The 20,224-nt window shown below is 40.7% G+C and overlaps 1 protein-coding gene across 1 annotated transcript in view; it reads left to right on the top strand.

Moving 5' to 3' along the window:
- Window positions 1-19,944, top strand: part of LOC138205217 (ephrin-A5b-like) — an 82,376-nt gene extending 62,432 nt beyond the window's left edge. The window contains exons 2-5 of the mRNA XM_069160981.1: window positions 5,965-6,257; window positions 14,522-14,587; window positions 14,713-14,793; window positions 15,714-19,944. Of these exons, the coding sequence (XP_069017082.1) occupies window positions 5,965-6,257; window positions 14,522-14,587; window positions 14,713-14,793; window positions 15,714-15,838 (565 nt within the window). The 3' untranslated portion in view covers window positions 15,839-19,944. The remainder of the gene's footprint in view (window positions 1-5,964; window positions 6,258-14,521; window positions 14,588-14,712; window positions 14,794-15,713) is intronic.
- The last annotated feature ends 280 nt before the right edge of the window (window positions 19,945-20,224 follow it).

Raw genomic sequence — 20,224 nt, 5'->3', positions numbered from 1 at the left:
CCCTTTCTTTATTTGTGCATAATTTTTCTCCCTTTTGCTCGCTTCTCTTGTTTTTTTCCACCTTACAGTCCTCCACTCTTCTCTTTTCTTCCTCTTTTTTTCCCGCCTCTTCTCCCTTCTGTTTCTTTGGTCACTCCTCCAGTTTACTCTCTCGTCCACTACATTCCTCTCATTGTTCTCACTTTTATTGTCCTTTCTCTGCTCCCATCTTCTTTTTCTCTCTATTTTCTTCTACCATCTTGTGCTCTACTCTCCTCTTCTTCCTCCTCCTCCTCCTCCTCCTCCTCCTCATCCCTTCATTTGGCTCCTTTTCCTTTTTTAACTCGCTCCCTCCTTGTTGTCTTGTTTTCTCTTTTCCTTCGTCTTCGCTCCTCCTATCTTTGCCTCTCAGAACTTCTTTTTTTTTTAATCATCTGTGAATTTCTGAAAGGCTAGAACACTTAAAACGTATTTTCATTCAGGGTTGTAGCTATGTTGAGAACACTGAGGTGCTGTACTTGGTATTTTTACTATTTGTGTGTTTTTAGAAACTTTGGGTGATTTTACATTGGACAGTTTCAGATATCAGCTAAACACCCACTTGTATTATGAAATCATGTTTGATCCCATTCACTTACAAACCGTGCATTTTACAGTAATTTACCTATTTATTTCTGTTTACATTTTTTAAAAGTAGTTAAAAAACTTTTGACATAAGCTATTATTTTTTAAATCAGCTCTGTAAATGTCTTTACTTAAGCCGATGCCAGTGCATTTCCGACTCAAAATGTTTAAATATGACAACATGTGACTTCCTGATGAAGCTAAACCAGACGTGTTTGCCTTCCCTTTTTTATTCATGCCAATACAATGAAAAAGTAAATACATGCAGAATTTTGTTTCCAGAAGAATGTAATTCCTGACAGCTTGAAGAAGGTTTGAAACATTATTTAAAGCGTTGTGTTGGAAACAAAAGTGTTACGGTTTATTTACACTTCCTTGAAAGAGCTTTGTAATCTGGAACCAAATAGAGAGCAAAGAAAGACAAAGTTCTTACAGAGTTCAGTGAGTTGTATTGGGTTTATAAACACTTGTTAATAACCAGAGGCAACTTGCAAAAAAATCAAATTAAACCACAAATAGAGAATAACAAACATTATTTTCTGTCTCTTCCTCTCACTCCCGCTCTCTCCTCTCCATCTCCAACCTCTCTGTGTCGAACTGGCTGTGCCGTGTTTTACCTGTGCCAGGCCTCAGAATAACAGCAGCACAACAGATGGGGATAAAGAAAGCAAACAAGTGTGGGAGCTGACTGAAAAGAGGGATTATCCATAGTGTGGTTTGTCAAGAGCTCCGGTTACTGATTCATTGATAAGCCCCTCTAACTGGCTTTGAGTAATTCAGCCAATCAGGGATCATTAATCCCCAAGACAAATGGACTGAGGTGCTTTTATTTTGTTAGTGGCTCATTGTGACACATTTATAACTGACACTGAACTGTAGAACCACGTTTTATTTTATTTTTTTGCCAAAGTCTGATCGTTCTCAGGCTCCCGCTATCAAACCACCAAACTCTCGATCAGGCTTCGCCACCTCCCGCAGCTCCGAACAACGGCCCAGGGTGGGGGCTTAAGGACTCACTAAATAGCCTATAACAACAAAGGCATTTAGAAAAAAACATTAATAAATCTTGCTGTTAATGAAAATGAAGAAAATTGCAAATTCCGTTGAAGGTTTATAGGCTGGGTAAACGAACAAAGGTTTCTTTCTCACGCTTCAGTCCAGCCCACAGTGGGATGACGGATGCTTTCATAGTCTCAGTGAAGAGATCAGAGTAGAGATCAGCAGGAGAAAGTATTTAGCTTAAAAGGAGAAACCAAAAGGCATCATCTATTTCTCCACATCTTAAGTCAGGCTTTGTGTTTACAAATCTGTGTTCTTACTAATATTTCCCTTGTGCCACTCAAGAACCTCCTTATATTCTCCATCTGGCAAACATCTGGCTCGTCTGTTGTCGCTCCTGCTACTCTCACTGAGCGTTTTCCAGTAAACACCTACAATCCACACGCAGCCTCTCCGCTGCACGTGTTCGGCCATGTTTGACCCTGCAATTCAATTCCACGTCTGATGGTCTGACCGTGAAGAGACGGCGAAAATAAAGTACCCAAGACATGAATAAGAATCACAGAATTTGCAGACAGACAGGGATGCTGCAAGTTATTGTGAATGGTTTCACTGACCTCTGTCAATCATGTGTCGTGCATATGAGCCGCCGTTGTTGTTGAAGGGATTCCACACCGAGACCCGTCGCCTTCAGTGATACCTGCGGTAGAGACGGTGCTGCAACAACACCCACTCCCATGTGTCTGGGGAATGTTGGGACTGTATTTCTTGCTTTTGTCACACTACAACCAACATTTCCCCACATTTCTCTTTATTAATTCTGAACATTTCATATTTTTTTCCTTTATTATTCTGTATAGTAAAATGTCTGTACTCATCCGTTATGGCTGGAAGGTTTGGACGGGATTCAGACAGCATGACCAACAGTTGAAATACAACTCAGCAGCACTTGAAACTTGTCATGAGAGACGATTCTTTTCTGTCAGTGTGGTTATGATGACTGAAGTACATTTTCATACTCTGCCTATTTCTTTTTGTTACATTGTTTCGCTGACATGGTGCTGTGAAGTTGTAATTTATTATGGCGCGAGTCTTTTGTGCAAACATGTAACTGCAATGCTGTGGTTTTATCGGTTAAATTACAGCTGTATCACATGCATGAAGAGGTTCAGAAAGAAAATCACAATAATCAGAATGCAATGTGAGCAGCTCTTATAAAATTGAAATACACCAGTTTATCAAAGAATCACAGAATCCCATCAAAATATGTTGTTGAAATAAAACTAACAATATTGTAATATTTCACATTATTGTTTTTGTAGATCTTTCACTGACTTCACTTCTCTTTCTTAAACCTCTTCTTAAATTCTTCTTTCTTGAGTTTATATTAAGTTTTGTCTTTATTGCTCTCCCTGGTTATGTTTTTCTTATTCTCTCATATACGTCTTGTGGAATCCGTCAGTGCAAATAGTTTTGGTTTTGTTTGCACAGATTTTGAGGTGATGTGTTCAGTGTTTAAAGCTTTCAGAGTACGAGAGCAACCTGTCTTTGCATCGAAAGTGCCACTATTTCTGTATAATAACTGTTTCTTTGGTAGAAAGTAGCTCCAGTATCTAACAACTTATTTACTTCTTCCACGATTTTTTGAAAAACAGCTGAATCTAAAAAGCTGAGTTAACGACTGCAGCAGTGACTTATTGTTTTGATTTTCTTGCCCCGAAACAGTGAGGGAGTGATGATAGTACGTATTTCTTTCCAATAAGTGCAGAGGTGAAATCTAATCAGTCACTGGAGACTCATTTGGAGATGCTTGTTGATGTTCGGAGTAAACGCTGCCCGACTCCACATACACACGTCTGGACGTATCTGAATACAAATATCCAGGTCTGAGTGGTGTCACCGTAACTTTCACAAACTTTTTCCCACCTTTCTCTCACAAAGGCATTAGTTAGAAACTCTTCTTAATCCGGACTAATCTTAGCTGTTACTCCTGGGTCACGTTTAATTGACAGCCACTGATACTTACGAGGCTGCTGCTAACATTTACAGCTTAGTAAAGACACAGGAGGACAAAGCAGGTTCTCCCACAGTGCCTGTGGCTGAGGACATGATACTGTGGAGCTGGCTGACCCCGGTAGTCATAATATCAGCAAGCCACACTGAAACCGAGGCAAAGAGGGGCCATGCTGGGCCTGCCTGGAGCCAAAGCGCTCAGCTGGTGCTGGAGGGGAGAGAAAAAAAAACTAGGAAAGAAAACAAGGGCTTTGATTTCACATTTGACCAGACTATAATTAGAGAGAGAAAAAGATTAGAATATAGCTGATGATGCCGCACGACACCCACACGCCCCGCTATCGTGCAAACACACACATCCGCTCATTTGCGGCCCTCACAAACCCGGTAGGATGGACACTAATCCTGCAGCACATTTATAATCCGTGTAACGACAACCTGATACCCCCAGCAGGCCGCGGTGAGCACACACCTCCCTTTATGCTACTCATGCCTCCCGGACATGTACATGTCAGCAGCAACAGCTGCACCCCGACCCCTCCCTTTCGGCCCCACCTGGCTTCAGATCAGCTGATTGTCCCTCAGCAAGGAGCAGAAGTCGGATTAATATCAGATCTGTGGTCAGCCCAGTTAGAATTCAGAGCAGAACCCCCTGTGGAGATCCGGCGAGTTCACCCGTATCGGATCATGAGCCTGCCGCATGCTCCAACACGGTCCTTGGCCCCGTCTCCCCTGATGGCCCTCACTGTGTCAATGAACAGAGGTGGAGTATTGAAGACATCCGCAGTATGTCAGTGATACTGAACCGCGGGCCATTAGCAGCTACAGAGACACAAGCAGCCGGCTGTCCAAGCCTAATCTGTCTGCGCTAAAAGCCTCACAAATGCAACCTTATACGGCGCCTATGGGAATATGTGTTTCCAATCACTCTCCTCAGGAATGAATACCTGGCATATCTCGCCGTTGCACTTTTTCTCCCCCTTTCTCCTGTCCGCTTGGTTTACAGTAAACACCAGGCAAAAAAAAAAAAATCTCAGGGCAGTTTCAAGGCGAGGCTTGAGAACAGGCCTCATTTTCCCTGACTCACAGATTCCACAAGGGGCTTCTACATCAAGCTGTCATATTGGGCTAATGAAAATCTCATTCTACAGAGGGATCCTCTTAAAGCTGCTAACGGCACATGCTAACCAGGGGATTAGCCCTGTAACACTCAGGGACTTTAATTTCAGCACCAGCATAAGTCATCGCTGCTGAGCGCTAACATTGATATATGGCTTTGGACTGACTAGCGTAGGTCGTGAGAGGTTTCTGCTTAGGCTGGTGTGCTTCAGGGGGACTCGGTTGAGTTTCACAAAAGGCTCAGGATGATTGAGACTGACGTGATGAGATCCTGTAAACAAAACCAGAGCAGCCGTAGCCTGGATGCGACTTTCACAGCCCGACCTTCGTTTCCGAGCACATATGGTAACTTTTTATTCAGCTGTGGCCTTGCTGAGTTACCTCAAGTATCATCTCTTGTCGTCAGGGTGTTGCAGTATTCATTCCATCTTTGGAAAACGCATCATCGCCGGACATGATGGCGAGAGACTCCCCAAACAAATCAATGAAGAACTTCCTGCACATTTACATAGCTGCTCCTGATGTACCCTTTAGCAAAGCACTGCTTCAGGGCATCTGAATCTTAAAAGTGAGAACAACACGAAGCGGGCTGCTGCAGAACATGCACACTCAGCATATCTTCATCGGGTAAACAAATCATTAGAAAGGTCATCACCAGTGAACATGTTTTGTACATGATGGTGTCTTGGCAATTGTTTTTACATGTAAACATGCAGAGCAATCACCTTAAACCAATAGTAGAATATTCAATGTTACTATTATTGCTGACACACAAAACTGCCCTCGCTGCTGACCGTGAACACAATGGAATGCAGTCTTGTAAGTGGTCACATGCTTCTTTGGTGTAGATGCAAACAGGATTTTAGTCATGTAGCTTTCAGAGCTACAAACCTCATGTTGGATTCCAGTCAGTTGCCATGTCTTGATTTTTGTAAACCATTTTTGTTCACCGTTAGTGTGTCACCAAAATGCATTTATTTCTGCATTGAAACCTGCATTGTTTACGTCTGTGTTTTCATTGCTAACAGTCTCTTCTGCCTTTACTGATGCATTACCGTCAGTCCTTGGAATAGTGTAAAACCGTTGGTGGGAATATGTTTCTCATGTCACCTGCAGAAAAAAAAAATGATAAATGCAATTCTAACAACTGCAATAAAATTTTCAAACACTTAGAAACATAAACACTTACAATATATTAATGTATATATTTTTTTCTCTCTTTCCGTCTAGATTTTACCGGGGCGATTACCACATCGACGTCTGCATCAACGACTACCTTGACGTCTATTGTCCGCACTACGTCAGCCCGGTCTCTGACGACCGCGCCGAGCGCTACGTCCTCTACATGGTGAACTACGACGGCTACAGCTCCTGCGACCACACCGCCAAGGGCTTCAAACGCTGGGAGTGCAACCGGCCGCTGTCGCCGAACGGACCACTCAAGTTCTCCGAGAAGTTCCAGCTCTTTACTCCCTTCTCCTTGGGCTTTGAGTTCCGCCCCGGCAGAGAGTATTATTATATCTGTGAGTACCGCTTACCTCAGTCTGAATGTTGGCATTGAAGAATTGGTCAGATTTGGAGTCCTTTCACTTTTTCCCACTGTTTTAGCAAGAAGTTTGCCAATTTAAGATCTCGTTATTTTAGCTACATTCTTGTATGGCTGCATGTGTTTAAGCAACATTTATTATTTCAAAACTTTGGCTTCTATTGTTGAATGAAAAAAGGCTCCTGCAAAAAAATAAATTCCAATTTCCTTATGGTAGGCACCAAGAAAGTATTGTTTTTGTATCCATGCTGAAACTCAGGTCTGAGCACAAGTACAAAGTGTTTACAACAATATGAAGCTCCAACTAGGAAGTTTCGTCAGTAGATCAACATCATTGTCATATTGGACAGTTGTGAAAAGACAGCAGCAGTGTTCAGATTTTGTTTTGTAAGGCCTTGAACTGAAAGCTAAGCCAAGACATGAGCCAGAGGGAGCAAAACATCTCCACTGTTGAGGTCTTGCCTGGAATGTCTTTTGTTGCTGATTGGCTCATCTCAGCTTTCTGCTCCTCGTGAGAAGACTCGTGAAAACAAGCTGCATGTTTTCATAAGTGAAGTCGCCGCCCTGCGGGGGCAGAAGGGATGAGCTAAATGAGACAACGTGTGCGCCACTCTAGATTTGCAGTATTTAGCTGACAATGACCGTTCACGTCAGGTAGGAACTTCAGAGTCAGTGGAAAGGTGGTACTGTTTGGGCAGGAGAACAAAGAACATAAAGATAACTGTCCCATAGAGAATGGGTTAAAAGTTATTTTTTTCACACATACGTCCCCTGCCGTGCTGGTGCAGCTTTGTTGCCTCCAGACCCAGAACAGGTGTTTGAAAAAGCTGACTGAAAATCACACATTTGGCTTTGATCTGATCAATCTCAGAGCTTTGGTATCTGTTGGCCGGTCAATGATTTAAATGATGATTCCTGACTTCTGACAGTTCCAAACTTCATTCACGAAAGAATTATGGAGGCAACTTGAACCTTCAATATATCCGATTTGTCTGTGGTCTTCCCCAGCTCCGTGCCTCGACCCATTCCTGTCTCTGAGTTCTGCAGGTAATGCCTTCGAACTCATGGCTTTGCTCTGATACGTATTGTGTGACTTTTCAAATCAGGTCTAATCAGCTGAATGTACTACATGTAGCCCACATGTAAGCAGAGTGTAGAAATATTTAAAAGATTATCAAGATAAATTGGGAGGCACCTGAGCTAAATTTCAAATGTCATAGCAAACAGTCCAAACACATGTCAAAGTTTTTCATTAAAGGGTTTGAACGCTTCTTAAATGTACTCCTCACTCATCTTGGATGACGTTCCTGTGAGCTTGTGGGATCACAACATCATCAAGATTGTCCTCCTGCGAGTCTAACTAAGTCTCAATCTGTATTTTTATTGCAGTATTTCGTACTATGATGTATTACCCGTCTCTAGATGTTTTTCTTGGATCTCTGTGTGAATTGGCTCGTCTGCTCGACTCTGTGGCAAAAAAACGTGGCTGTATTGTTTAGGGAAATTGCGGTCTAATGATAGATCTCCCAGACAATTGTTGATGTTGTTGCAAGTCCTTGGATGTCGATAACAAAAGTCATAGATTGCCTAATTCAGCTTCATTTGTTCCATTGGCGAGGTTCTTGTAGACTTTGATGATGATTGATGGTCCAAAGAAAGGCAGGGAGACAATCCATATGGCTTTGAGCAGTTTCAGGCCATATGGACTATCTGTGGCTGACTCAAATTCATGACTCATCTGTCGGATCTGTGTTTTTTTTCTCTAAGAACACGGGGTCTGATCACGGGATTAAATAACAAATGGCAAAGACACCTCCAGGAACATACCAAGGCCATATAGTCAGAGCATTTCATGTCGCCGGGGAAGATGCAGGTTTCAGAGGTTTTGTTTACTTTTAATGTTCCTCCATGTTCCTCAACATAGAAAAATGTATATCTCCCGGTATAATAATAATAAAAATGCATAACTAATTAATAGAAAATAGCATCTTAAGATATAGTTTGTGTCTTCCTTTATTTTTAATATCATATTTGAGAAGTCAACAATATAATCACGCTATTTTCAACAGCTGTTCTGGACTGTTCACCTAAAGTGTTGTTGCCCGATTTAAGTCACATGTTCCTGCAAATGTTTCAGAGTAAAAGCCTTGTTAAGAAATTAAAGGTTTCTGTCGACTGTAAAGCTAGATGGCTTTTGATTCGAAACAGACACAGGAAGTGTGGAGTTTGTAATAACTGTAATTCAGTAACTTTAATAGGGTCAACAGGATCGAATAAATAGAATGAGAATGTTTGAGTTTGGGGGAAAATAAAAGTAATTTTCTTGCCCTCTGACAGCACTGCACCTATTCTCAGGACTAAGAGAAAACAGCAGAGTGCTCTGATTTTGGTTCCCACCAAGCTCAGAGGGAGTTATCTTTCTCTTTAGCTTCTAAATGCTTCTACACTTGTTCTGCTGTTTGCAGGGGAGGTCGTGTAAAATCAGTTTATTAGAGCTTTTCACGTCTTCTGCCAGTGAGACTGAAAGCGATTAGAGTGAACAAAAGAAATTTGGAGCCAGAAAAATAAACAAAACAGAACTGTAAGCTCAGAGGCTAAAGCTTAAAAAAAAAGCTTGCTGACTGAATGTTGTGTTTCCAAAAGGTCTACAACAAGATGTCCACAGGCTTGTACCTTTGACTTTTTTTATGATAGAACTAAATATTTTAATGATGTCCATTCAATCCCCCAAAAAAACTAAAAACTTAAATGGAGACTTGTATGTACCAAAACTCCAATGACTTTAAAATTTGTCTGCAAGCCTTGAAATTCTGATGCCAGAAAAACTATTACTTTCCTGTTAACTCATGAGAAACATATTTTTCCAGATGGACTTTTGCTGTTTTTTTTTTCTTCCCAGATCCAGAAAAGCCAGCCGTCTTACAGTAAACGCTGTTTTATCAGCTGCTGGTATCAGTGTCGTATTCTGTGTTGACGGGGTCTTGCTCTAACAATGCCTAACAATAGCTGATAGTTCATACCAGTGTTATACATATAACACGGATGGAGAATCTGTTAAGTGGGTATGTAAATGACATATTAAAGGGTGGTCATGTCTGCTTGTCTCAGTGAAGACAGAAACGTCTTTGTCCTCCTCTGTGGTGATCGACATTAGCCCCGAGTGTGGGGGGAAGAGGGGGCGGGGCCACGTCAAATGGATGACACCTGCAGTCGGGTTGTTGTGTCAGACAGACAGACACCGAGGGGAAAGCTGCCCTGGTGTGGGATCAGTATTGCAACTGGTCCCAGAAGGTCAAAGGTCACCGAGATGATGCCCAGGTCTGTGCTGTGAGCTTCTCTTGGCCTCAGAGGGCGGCATGTTTTTCTAATAGAGCCGCAGTAGAGCGGGGGAAGCCTGATCCTAATCTCAGGGGATAGAAATCCAATTTTCAGAGGAGACAGTTGAGAGTCTGGCTCTCCCTGTGTGAGAGAGATGACTGTCTCCCTGTAAAGCCCTGGTGCTTCAAACGCCGGGTCCCGCTCTGTACAGCCAGCGCAGATCTACATCGATAATGACATTACCCCGGCAGCACAGTGCCCCGACAGTTCCCCTTCAGCTTCTCGTGGCAGAAGCAAAGACAAAAGGCTTTGTTCCCCAAGATAAACCGATCATCACAAGAAAAACATCTGATCCCACAGTATTTTTACCAGGATCTGTCTAATTCACCACGCGGTCACACCAAAGCCGAGCCTTACACGGCATCCCGGCCTGTTTAGTGATCTGTGACATGTGCTGCCGGTGCCGACTGTGCGAATGCGACAATCACAAGTCTCACAGCACATAACTGAACGTGTAAAGTGTGTTTGAGCGTGTGAGCGGGAGCTTTCTCGTCGTCACGGCGAGGCGGTGTCCGGATGACCTGACTAACGCTGCAGTCTAGAGTTGCAGGCAGAGCTGGAGTTACAGTCATGGTGAAGCACGGCTGTATTGCTCGAGGACAGAAAACCCAGACTCTGACCTCAGTGACAGACACGAGAGAAAGGGAGAGAGACGATTGGGTAATTGCGTGTGTGTCGGAATCTGTGAAGGTGGTATGGGGTGAGGAGGGGTGAGGGGGCGGGGGGGGGACAGTGTGACACAACGTGAGAGAAAGATGAAGCACAGGAGTGAGAAATAATGGAAAAACAGAAGGAAAGAAGAAAGGATTCTGCAACAAGGAGAAAACAACTAATAAAAAATAAATTTGTGTTGTTTCTACCTTTAAAACATAAAAAAAAAAAAAACACGTCAAAGCAACAACAAGTTGTCCACAACACATAAAACACAATGCAGGACAAAGTTTATTGATATATGACACCTCAGGGTGCATTATGAGGCTCTTACTGTGGTCCTTTAACTAAGGAAAACAAAGAGCGGCAGTGTTTTCTCACTCTCCAGTCTCAGCTTATAACTGCGATGTCAGTATGATGCTATGTAGTCGGGTTAAATTGTGTCTATTTCTACACTGAATTCATTAGCAATGTAGTGTGAAGCATATGTATTGTTTCTATGGTTACCTGCAGTTTGTTGTATGTTACTGTTTGATTAGTGACTGTGGTAAATATACCCTTGGAATATTTTATGGATTTTTACACAGACCTTGAAAAACACATCTGCAAGAGTGCTCAAATGATCGAATGGTTACTCGTCAGAAAAATGTAAAAGTTATTGATCAAGTCAAGATGCAGCCTTCAGCCTCTTAAATGTTAAGATCTGCTGCCTCTGTGTGTTTTACATCATTGTAAATTGAATATATTTGGGATGTGGACTGTTAGTGGAACATCATCTTGAATTTATTTTGTTTGAATGGAGAAAAATTAATAACAGATTCATTTAGTTGCCACTATATTATTATAATTATTATAGCGAAACAACGTACGTATTTTCCCCTCAGAAAAAAAGTTATAGATTTCTGAATTTTATGCGTTTTGCTTTGTCTGATGGACAACATTTTATTTAATTACTCTCCTCTTCTCCCCCTCTGCTACCAATTTTACTTCCTATTTTATTTATTGTTTGTTGAGAGATGATACACTGCCTCAAATTACATTAATTGGTCAGAACATGTTTTCAGACTGCACATAAACCAAACCATGGCTCAATTTAATCTGGACCAAGACCACCTCTTTTAGGCGGATAAAATGTTCATCCTTTGGTCTGGACTGTGGTCAGAGGCAAACAAAGTGGGTGTGAAAGTGCCCTTATACAAAACAATTGATTGTTTAATCTAGAAATGATCTTATATGCAAAATGATTCTATGTTGCAGCCCTAATCTGAATAATATCATAAAATTGTTCAAATGTTCTGAATGGAAAGTTGGAGAACTTCTTTTCCTCCTTGAAGACGTGCAGAGTGCAGAAATGCACTTTTTTATTGGAGTCAAAGAAAGTCAGCGAGATAACAACAGCCAAGCAAAAAGTAGACAAGAGGAGCATGAGAGAGAAATAAATAAAGAGACAGAGTTTGGCCAGTCAGAGTTCAGTTCAGTCTGGTTGTGTTCCAGCCACCATTGGGGTGTGAGGTAAGTTACTTGATACCCGCTGACACAGACGGAAGCAGTATGATTGACAACGTTTCTCTCTCGTTTATTTCCACCCTCTGCTGCTTAGCTTCCAATATTCCTCTCATGATAAAGTTTAAAGATGATTTTTATCTCCTCTCACAGCTGCACGGCATCTGATAAAGTGCTGTTTGAAATAAGAGCCCGAGTCATCTGCGACAGTGGAAACACTGACATGGTTTACTTTTATCAGGAATTTACCGCTCGGCCAGAATCCATCAGACGGAGCGTCTGGGCGACGGGGTAGTAGAGTCTCTGGGGACAAACTGTGGACACGTCCATGCACAGATGCACATACTCGAGAAACCACAACGTACATACATGCACGCAATCATACTCAACACACAGTTACAAATATCCAAACACTTTCAAGGTTGTGTGTGTGTTTGTGCGGTCAGATCAAGAGCAGTTTGAGACAAGAGGTCACGGTATTGAGACATGTGAGGCGAATGTCAGAGAAAGAAAAAGAAAAGAGAACATCTATTGTGGGATGAAGATGAGGCCGGACAAAACATAAAAATACTCCTGAAAAAAGTGCAAGTAATTCGTCACAGCTGGAGAAACCCTCAGTCGCTCTGTTAGCACTCGGCCCCCAGCTCTACTTGAAAACGAATTAGTTTTGTTCGCTCTGCAAAACAATCACAGCACCAAAAAATGTTTTTAATCGTTGCCTTTTACAATCAGGAAACAGAGGAAATTAGATTTTGTAGGTGAATGTAACAGTATGCCACACATCTGCAGAAATGAGTGGCCGTGGTCAAATTAGACTTGGAAATACGAGGGTGACATTGTCATAAAATATGGAGCCGAAATGCTTTTACATCAGGATGAGAGGGAAATTCAGACAGCGAGATGGAGCTCTTTAGACTGCATTTCAAAGGAATATAAGTGTGGAATACCTCTGATGAAGAAACAATCGACCTTGTCAGATTGTTCGTTTCTGCGGCGTTGCTGATGTTTATGAATGAAAGGTAGATTTAGAGAGTGAAGAGGTCTCAGGTGAAGTTGTGACGTGAATGTAAATGGGGAACGTTGAGTGGGTTGGCAGAGGTCGGATCAGAAAACTTATTCTGTAATCAGGCTACACAATGTTTTTGCCTTTCTAGATGCAGATGAGGTGATCATACAAAGGCCTCCGTGAACCATGTGTGGTTGTGAGGTTTTCAGACTTTTTCCAAAGAAAGCAAATAAATATTTTATTTTAGGTGGATGATTAAAATCTTTGAATCAGTTGTTTTCTATTAAAGGTTAACTGTGAAAAAAAACAAGAATCTGTTGAGCCTGACACTGATTTTCTGTACCTTTATTGTGAAGTTTTATCAGCTACTCTACTGTTACCAAAACTATGTTTTTTTCAAAAGCTTACTTTCATTTCTTTTTTATAGAACCCATTTTTTCATGTGACAAAAGAAGCCAAACTCATTACATATAAAATAAAAGCACTGGTACAAAAACTCTACCAAAATACAATTACACCAGACATTTGACGTAAGCTCTATACACTTCAATACTCTGCGCTACAGAAACATTTTAGTCAGACAAGCCAAGAAAGTACTGGGGTTTGATACCCAGGCCAACATGACAGCAGTGCTGGTGAAATTGGAAAAATGTTGAAACCGATTTGAACTTAGATTTTCCAGCATTTACTGATTATTGATCAAATTATGAAGAATTAAGGCCACTCTTTTGTCTATTGGAATCTGTCCGAACACTTACGAACACGTCATCATTAGAGGATGGCTGGACTAGTGGTCTTCTTGGGTCCACCTGGTTTCCAGTAACCAATAAGTGTAATCAGTTCAAAACGCTCCAAGTTCAGTCTAATTATTCTTGTATATTCTAATGTACTCCAGCAAGATCCTTTTCCGATTTTTAAAAACGTATGTGTGTCAGGTTTTTGGTCAAAAATGTAAGATTCATGAAGACCCTCTGCTAAAGACATGGGGGAAAGGTTTACTTAACAGTTGGCGAGCTGAAAATGTCTACTGTTAAATTAATGACTTTCAAACACTAAAGAAGCACCATAGTCTGAAAACCCTGATGACATTAAGATTCGCCCAGTCATCTTGAAACATGGACCAATCAAGGACCAGGGGGGCGGCAGTGGTGGTAGAGCTTTGATGCACAACATGGGGTATATGGTCATCAATACTGATTGGTTAAAGGCTGCTCCAGTAGTTTCAAAATTAACCCAAGGTCTACACCCATTGGGACACAACGACGAGAAAACAATCCTGAATGGAGTTTGCCAGACCCGGTTAGGAACGTACTGCTTTTTAATTCGTACAAACCAGAAACCCATTCAAGACCAGTGTTCGATACCCATTATTACCCCGATATTGAAGTCTGAGGGGAAGTTACTCACAATCGGTGTAAGAATTACTGGAATCAACAACAAAAAACCTGATGGTGTGAAATTCTGGTGCTTTTATTCTTGAAACTGTTCAATTAGATTATAAAGGGTAATGATGTCTTTTGTCAAATTAAAAAATTCAAGTGAAGTAATAATAGTGACATTTTAACTGACATTTTAATTTGTAATGACATTTTCCTTCAACGTGCTGCTCTAGATTGGATGAAGGAATTATTTTGATATGTGACATTGAAGGTTAATGTGTTTGAAGTGTTTTTGTTTCCTAACTCTGTATGACGTGTCCACAGCCTCCATCACTGACGACAAAGGAAGAAGGAGCTGCCTTCGACTCAAAGTCTTCGTCAGGCCTCAAAGTGAGTCGCAGATTGTTTTGACTGCTCTGCCCAGTTTTCCGATCTGTTGTGCAGCAGTTTGTGATCAGGCTGCGGACGAGTGACGTTTGACTTGTCTAATCTTCACATCTCTTTGTTTTTCAAAGACAATTGTGTGAAAACCTCTGGGAGCGTGCAGGAAGGAGTCGACTTTGACGACAATAGTCACAACTCCCTAGAACCCAGAGGTTGGTGGGAATATATAATCTGTCACGTGTGTTAGACACAGAATAAAGTGGGATCAGCACAGGTTATTCTGGATCTAGATTTCCTATGACTTCTACATCTGCTGATTTCTTTCCTTTTGTAAATCATGATTCATTAATATACATTAAGAATAGATTAAGAATTGAAGAATCATGAGGAAAATCACGACTTTATTTCCAGCAAAAATATCATGACGTGACTCATTTCATTATAGTGTGTACCAGATTTAACCAGGCTTGAACCATTTTACATCAGTTATGCTAATATTATAAGTCATGGCCAATCCCCTCCTATATTCATCAGTAGCGAGGCAATATGACAAGAAAATACCAGGAAGTCACCGTGCGCAACCAAGAAACAGTGCACACATAACCCCATATAAAAAACCCAGTGTTTCTGCAAAGCGAAGCTGATTACCTCCTGGTGTATAGCTTATGTTTAGAGATATGAAACTAGTAGTATTACTATTACTAGTATTTTTCTCATCTACCTCTCAGCAAGAAAGCAAATAAATATATTTTAGCAGGACGCGCAATGTCAACTTTTACAGGTTTTTTTTAATATGCAAAAGGGACCTGGGAAAACTATTACTGTGTTGCCCAAAAAGGACCGTGATGTCTCCACTGATAAACTACTCTGGTGGTTCGTATGCCCGAGCAAAGTTGCCATCATTCAGTCTACCACAAACCAACTGACAGATTTAAAGTGAAGCCTTTGGGGGCCCCTGTATGTCTGACGGAAGTTGTATATGTATGTGTTACCTGTGTTCACTTAAGTGTGACTAACGGCCTTTCTAAAAGTGTCTGTCATTTTTGTTTTAACACACAGACAATTCAAATTCAACACCTCATTTTATATATTTCCATGTTATTGATGTAAATTTGTATCCCTTTTCCTTCAGATGGCATCAGTCACGAGTCACCAGAGCCAGCGAGAAGGAACGTGAACTCTGTTGGTCGGCACCAGACCTCAGTCCTCCTGCTCAGCTCTGCCCTCATGCTCCTGGCTGCCATCTTGTCTTTATAGCGCCCAGTCTGAGAAATTCCCCACAGGAATGGACTGTCCTGATTGGACCACAGGCCGCTCTACCCTGCAACCCATCCCCTCAAGGAGCACTTTTTCAAAAACAGAAACACTGACAATCTCTCGTTGAAAAGAGAGAGAAACGGACTTCGACACAGAAGCCTTTTGTTGTTTTTTTGACTTTGTAAAATGCCAACTAGTGTGATTCTTGACTTTCTGGCAGGTGCTGACGTCGAGGCACCTGAAGGTGAAAACGTCTCTTACCTGTTCGCCTCGCTACCGTTCACAGTATACAGATATTATACCATTTATTTGTGTTGAAGACAAGCACACAAACATGCTTTTTAAACATATAAACACACAGAACACAATCTACACAATCAGTACACTCTTTAGCTTGAATGGCAAAGAAGCACAGCAGGTTCCCTTAAAAGTTTACAGATGTACCATTTTTATTTTGTGTGTGTTCAGGAACATCACATAACCCCTCACATGTAAACATGATTAAATCCCACATCAAAGTGGAAGAAGTTTCAAAGAAGATCCGGGAGTGACGCATCTCATACGGGCCAACAGAAAGGAAAAACAAGGAAGGATGCTGTTGCTAGGAGACTGTTGTTAAGGTTGTTGGGGGTACGGGGTGGGCCTTTGAGGACTTAACCTTCCTCTCAGGTTAAAAAGGAAGCAGCATCATCTAAAACTGTCGAGGACCCTTGTTGAGAGCGAAAAAAAAAAAAGAAAAGCACTCGTCTTTTAGTGTTTGGATAGCAGCGATTTAATGATCGATTAATGTATTTTTTTTTTTTTTTTTTTTTTTTTTTTTTAAATAAATCACGTAATTCAATTGTAGCAGCCAACACGGGTGTACAGTAAAATATTTGAACGGCACGTAGAAGTGGATTTGGTATTTTGCAAAATGTATTTTCCTATTTATTGTGAAGTCTTTGTGCTTTTTTCTGTTCCGGTTTAGTCGGTAGGTACAGTAGAAAGGCAATAAAAAACAAATACACTTAACCATTAAGTTAGTTCACATGACAGTTCATTTGATACAGTTATACAAAAAAAAAACCACAGTTTACGTATCTGTTTGGACTGATCGCTGATGGTGGATTTTAATTGTTTTTAATACAAAGTCCAGGAAGAAAAAAAGTCTGATGTGCTATCAGGGTGTAGAGATCGTAGAATATTTGTGTTTCGAATTTGTCATTAACAAATGTCACATATGTAGTTTGACTGTTACACTATTGTTTTTGTGAATCACTGTCATAACACAACTATTGTAAATAGAGGCAAATTTCCTACAGAGTTCAGGGATGTGTCCATGCCTAACATGAGGTAAAAAAAAAAAAAAAAAATCGGGGAATTCTCTTCCTTGAATAAAGCAAAAGTTTTCCGTGGATAAAAGATGGTTCAGTGAGACAGTGAGTGAGTTACAAAAGCAGGTGGAAGTACTGCATGTAGGGCGGTTGGTTTTGTGGTTCAGTCACCCTCTTTGATGTCGTGTAAAGTGGCGTCTGTACAGAAAATACACCGGGGGCTCCCGCGTACCGGTTATTTCTGGAATGAAAAATCGACCACCAAGAGAGGTGGAATAAACAGAGGGAGGTGTCCTGTTCTCTCGGGGCAAACTGAGACTCCACTAGTGGTGGACCTGAGAGGGGAAAGAGACGGAGAGTGAGTTGTGAAGCTATGTAGTGCTCCTGCTGAGATGAATAGTCCTGTTCTTTTTTTTGCTTTTCCAGCAGGAACATGTGGTGAACATATCTTCTCCACCCGTCACTTTCAGAAGCACCTTTACATTTACATTCACTGGGCGCCAAATGAAACAGCCCGACTAGTTTTACTGCTGCAAACAAACACCTGTAGTACCTGCTCACGGGAACAGTGCAAAGGAGTATTAGGGCCACTCTCGGAGAAAAAACAAATGGGGAATCAGATTGTTATTTTGTGGAGAAAATAAAAATCGATTGAATCTAAAGTTTCACGTCTATCTAAAGTTGAATTCTAAAACAGCAGTCACAGAACTAAACTTTAAATGTTACACTAGGTCGGAACATTGAGTCTTACTTGAAAATACAATTTTTCAGAATTTGATAAATAAATAACACCTTACAAGAAAGTAATGTAAGAATATAATCAGATGGTTATAATCTTTTGAGAAAAACTCTAAATATTAGCATGTGAAATTTTATCTTGCAAGAAAAAGTAAAATCGTGGAGAATAAAGTCAAAATATTTTAAAAGACATGAATAAACTCTATTTTACACGAAAAAAAAGTCAATGTTTGACAGTTGTACATTTAAAAATAATAATAATAAAACCATTATACATCGATATCCATAACAATGAAAGTATATGACAATGTTGTTATTGAAATTTCAGTTTTTTATTTCCCATAACAGTGGCCCTAATACTTGGTCATAGTACAGAGTCAGCTATGAGTCAAGGAGAAATATTTATCAGGAACTGCTCCAATGATTTATTATGTCTAGTATAGCTTTCCATCAGATCCTCCCAAACATATATTCCACTCCTTCAGATTGTTTGGTTTATTGAACCTGATTAGAAACATTGGTGGAGTGCCCCTTTAAAAAGTAATTAATGCTCTCAGTTTACAAGTAAATCTGTCAGATTACAATATTCAGCACTGATATTTATTTCTGGCAATTTGGTAGAATGATCACCTTCTTCCCTCGGTGCTTAATTACTTCTGACAGAACATTATTTCATTACTTTGAAAAACAAATTTGTATTAAATGATCTGTGATTACATAATTTTCTCCCTTAGCCATTGGCATGTTGTAGTTCACTTATCTCAGTGGAAAAATCTAAATAAAAATGTTATTAAATCCAAGCTGAAAGTGCAAGGGAGACAAGAACGGAGGATGATAGGATTACGCTATTAGCTGGAGGAGATTCATTAGTCTGGGCCCACAAATGTATAATCTGAGATGATAATTTATTAATGTAAGGCCACAAATTATGTAGTTTGAGCACATGAATCGAAAAGGTTTTACTCCTGACACCCACCGGCCTCCGTACATTTTAGTTGAGTCAACGTTTAAAGCCCGCTGTCACCGAAATCATCTCCAGCCACACCACAATGAGAAAAACCAATCAGTTCGCTTTGTGGATACTGTGTATCCAACAGTTAGTCTGTTGAAACATACAGTGTTAGATACTTTCTCTTTTTTTCCACACCTCTTTTGAAGGGCGATTTAACTGACACATTAATGTTCTTAGCAAGAAAAAAAAAAGTTTGATACAAAAAAAAAAAAATGCTGAATTTCATTTTATATGTCTTTTATATGAAACAGGAAAAACTAAACAGGATCAACATTGCACCGTCTGTCTGTAAATATGTTTGTGCAAGTGTGGCACATATCAAACATGCAGTATGGTCGGGCTACAATCATGAATCAAAGGGCCTGAAGAAAGAACAGACGGATCTCCGAGAGCTCGAAAAGCTGTGTTCCTCTTCTTTGTGTTCAACCGGTCGTGTTCATTGTATTGTTGCATCCAAAGTGTCTTTAAGGTGCAGGATGTTGTTTATTTGTGGTCTTTCGCTTTATCTTCAGCTGCTTCCGAGCCAAGCTGCGGTTGAGGTTGCTATAACAACGACTGATGCGATTGACTTGTATTGGTGTAAAAGCTCGATGTGTTTGTGACAGAAGAAGAGAGTCTGTTTTCCACATCAAATGTTGATGTTTCATGTCTTTTTGAACAAACGAGGAGGGAGGGCAATGTGTTCGCAGGACTTCTTCTTCTTCACCTGGTTTTGGTACCATGTAGCCTGAAGCTAACGCCACTGTGTTCCTGGATGCTCGCAATGTTGGGAAGCTTTTTGTTACTTTAGCCACGACTGTGTTCTTTCCCCAACTAGACATGGATGTGCCACAAAACTGCACATTTCTTTTGACTTTGTTGTAACCGTACCTTGTGCCTATGAGTCCCATCCTCTCCTGTAGTCATCTAAACTAGTCTGTTTCCTGCTCAATCCCTCACTAGACTTTTCTACAAAAAGGCCATTTCTCTGTAAATACACGTGTTGGAGCAGCTATGACTAACTAAAACCAACAAAAAAAAAAGATTTAATAAATATTTCTCTGTCGTTGTACTGATCGTGTCTCATTTGTTTTACTAACTGATATGTAAATGAGTGGCAAATGTGTGAAATGGAAAGAACATCAAAAAAGCGTGAAAGCTTCGTCGGAGCAGCTCAAGCGAATGCTCGATGTTTGTCTTGGTTGTCACTCGATGCATAATCACACAGGCTGAGTCCGGGGGAAGTGGGTGAACAGCTGTTTCTCTATAATCTGGAGGTAATTTACAGTCTGAAAAAAACAAAAACAGAAACAGCTTCAATTAATCTTGCGGGAATGTGCAGCA

Source organism: Embiotoca jacksoni, unplaced genomic scaffold (assembly GCF_022577435.1).
Source record: "Embiotoca jacksoni isolate LCO1_2020_lvr unplaced genomic scaffold, fEmbJac1.0.p SCAF_10, whole genome shotgun sequence".
Classification (NCBI taxonomy): Eukaryota; Metazoa; Chordata; class Actinopteri; family Embiotocidae; genus Embiotoca; species Embiotoca jacksoni.
Note: the sequence above shows the minus strand (reverse complement) of the source record. Positions and strands in the feature narration are given on the sequence as shown.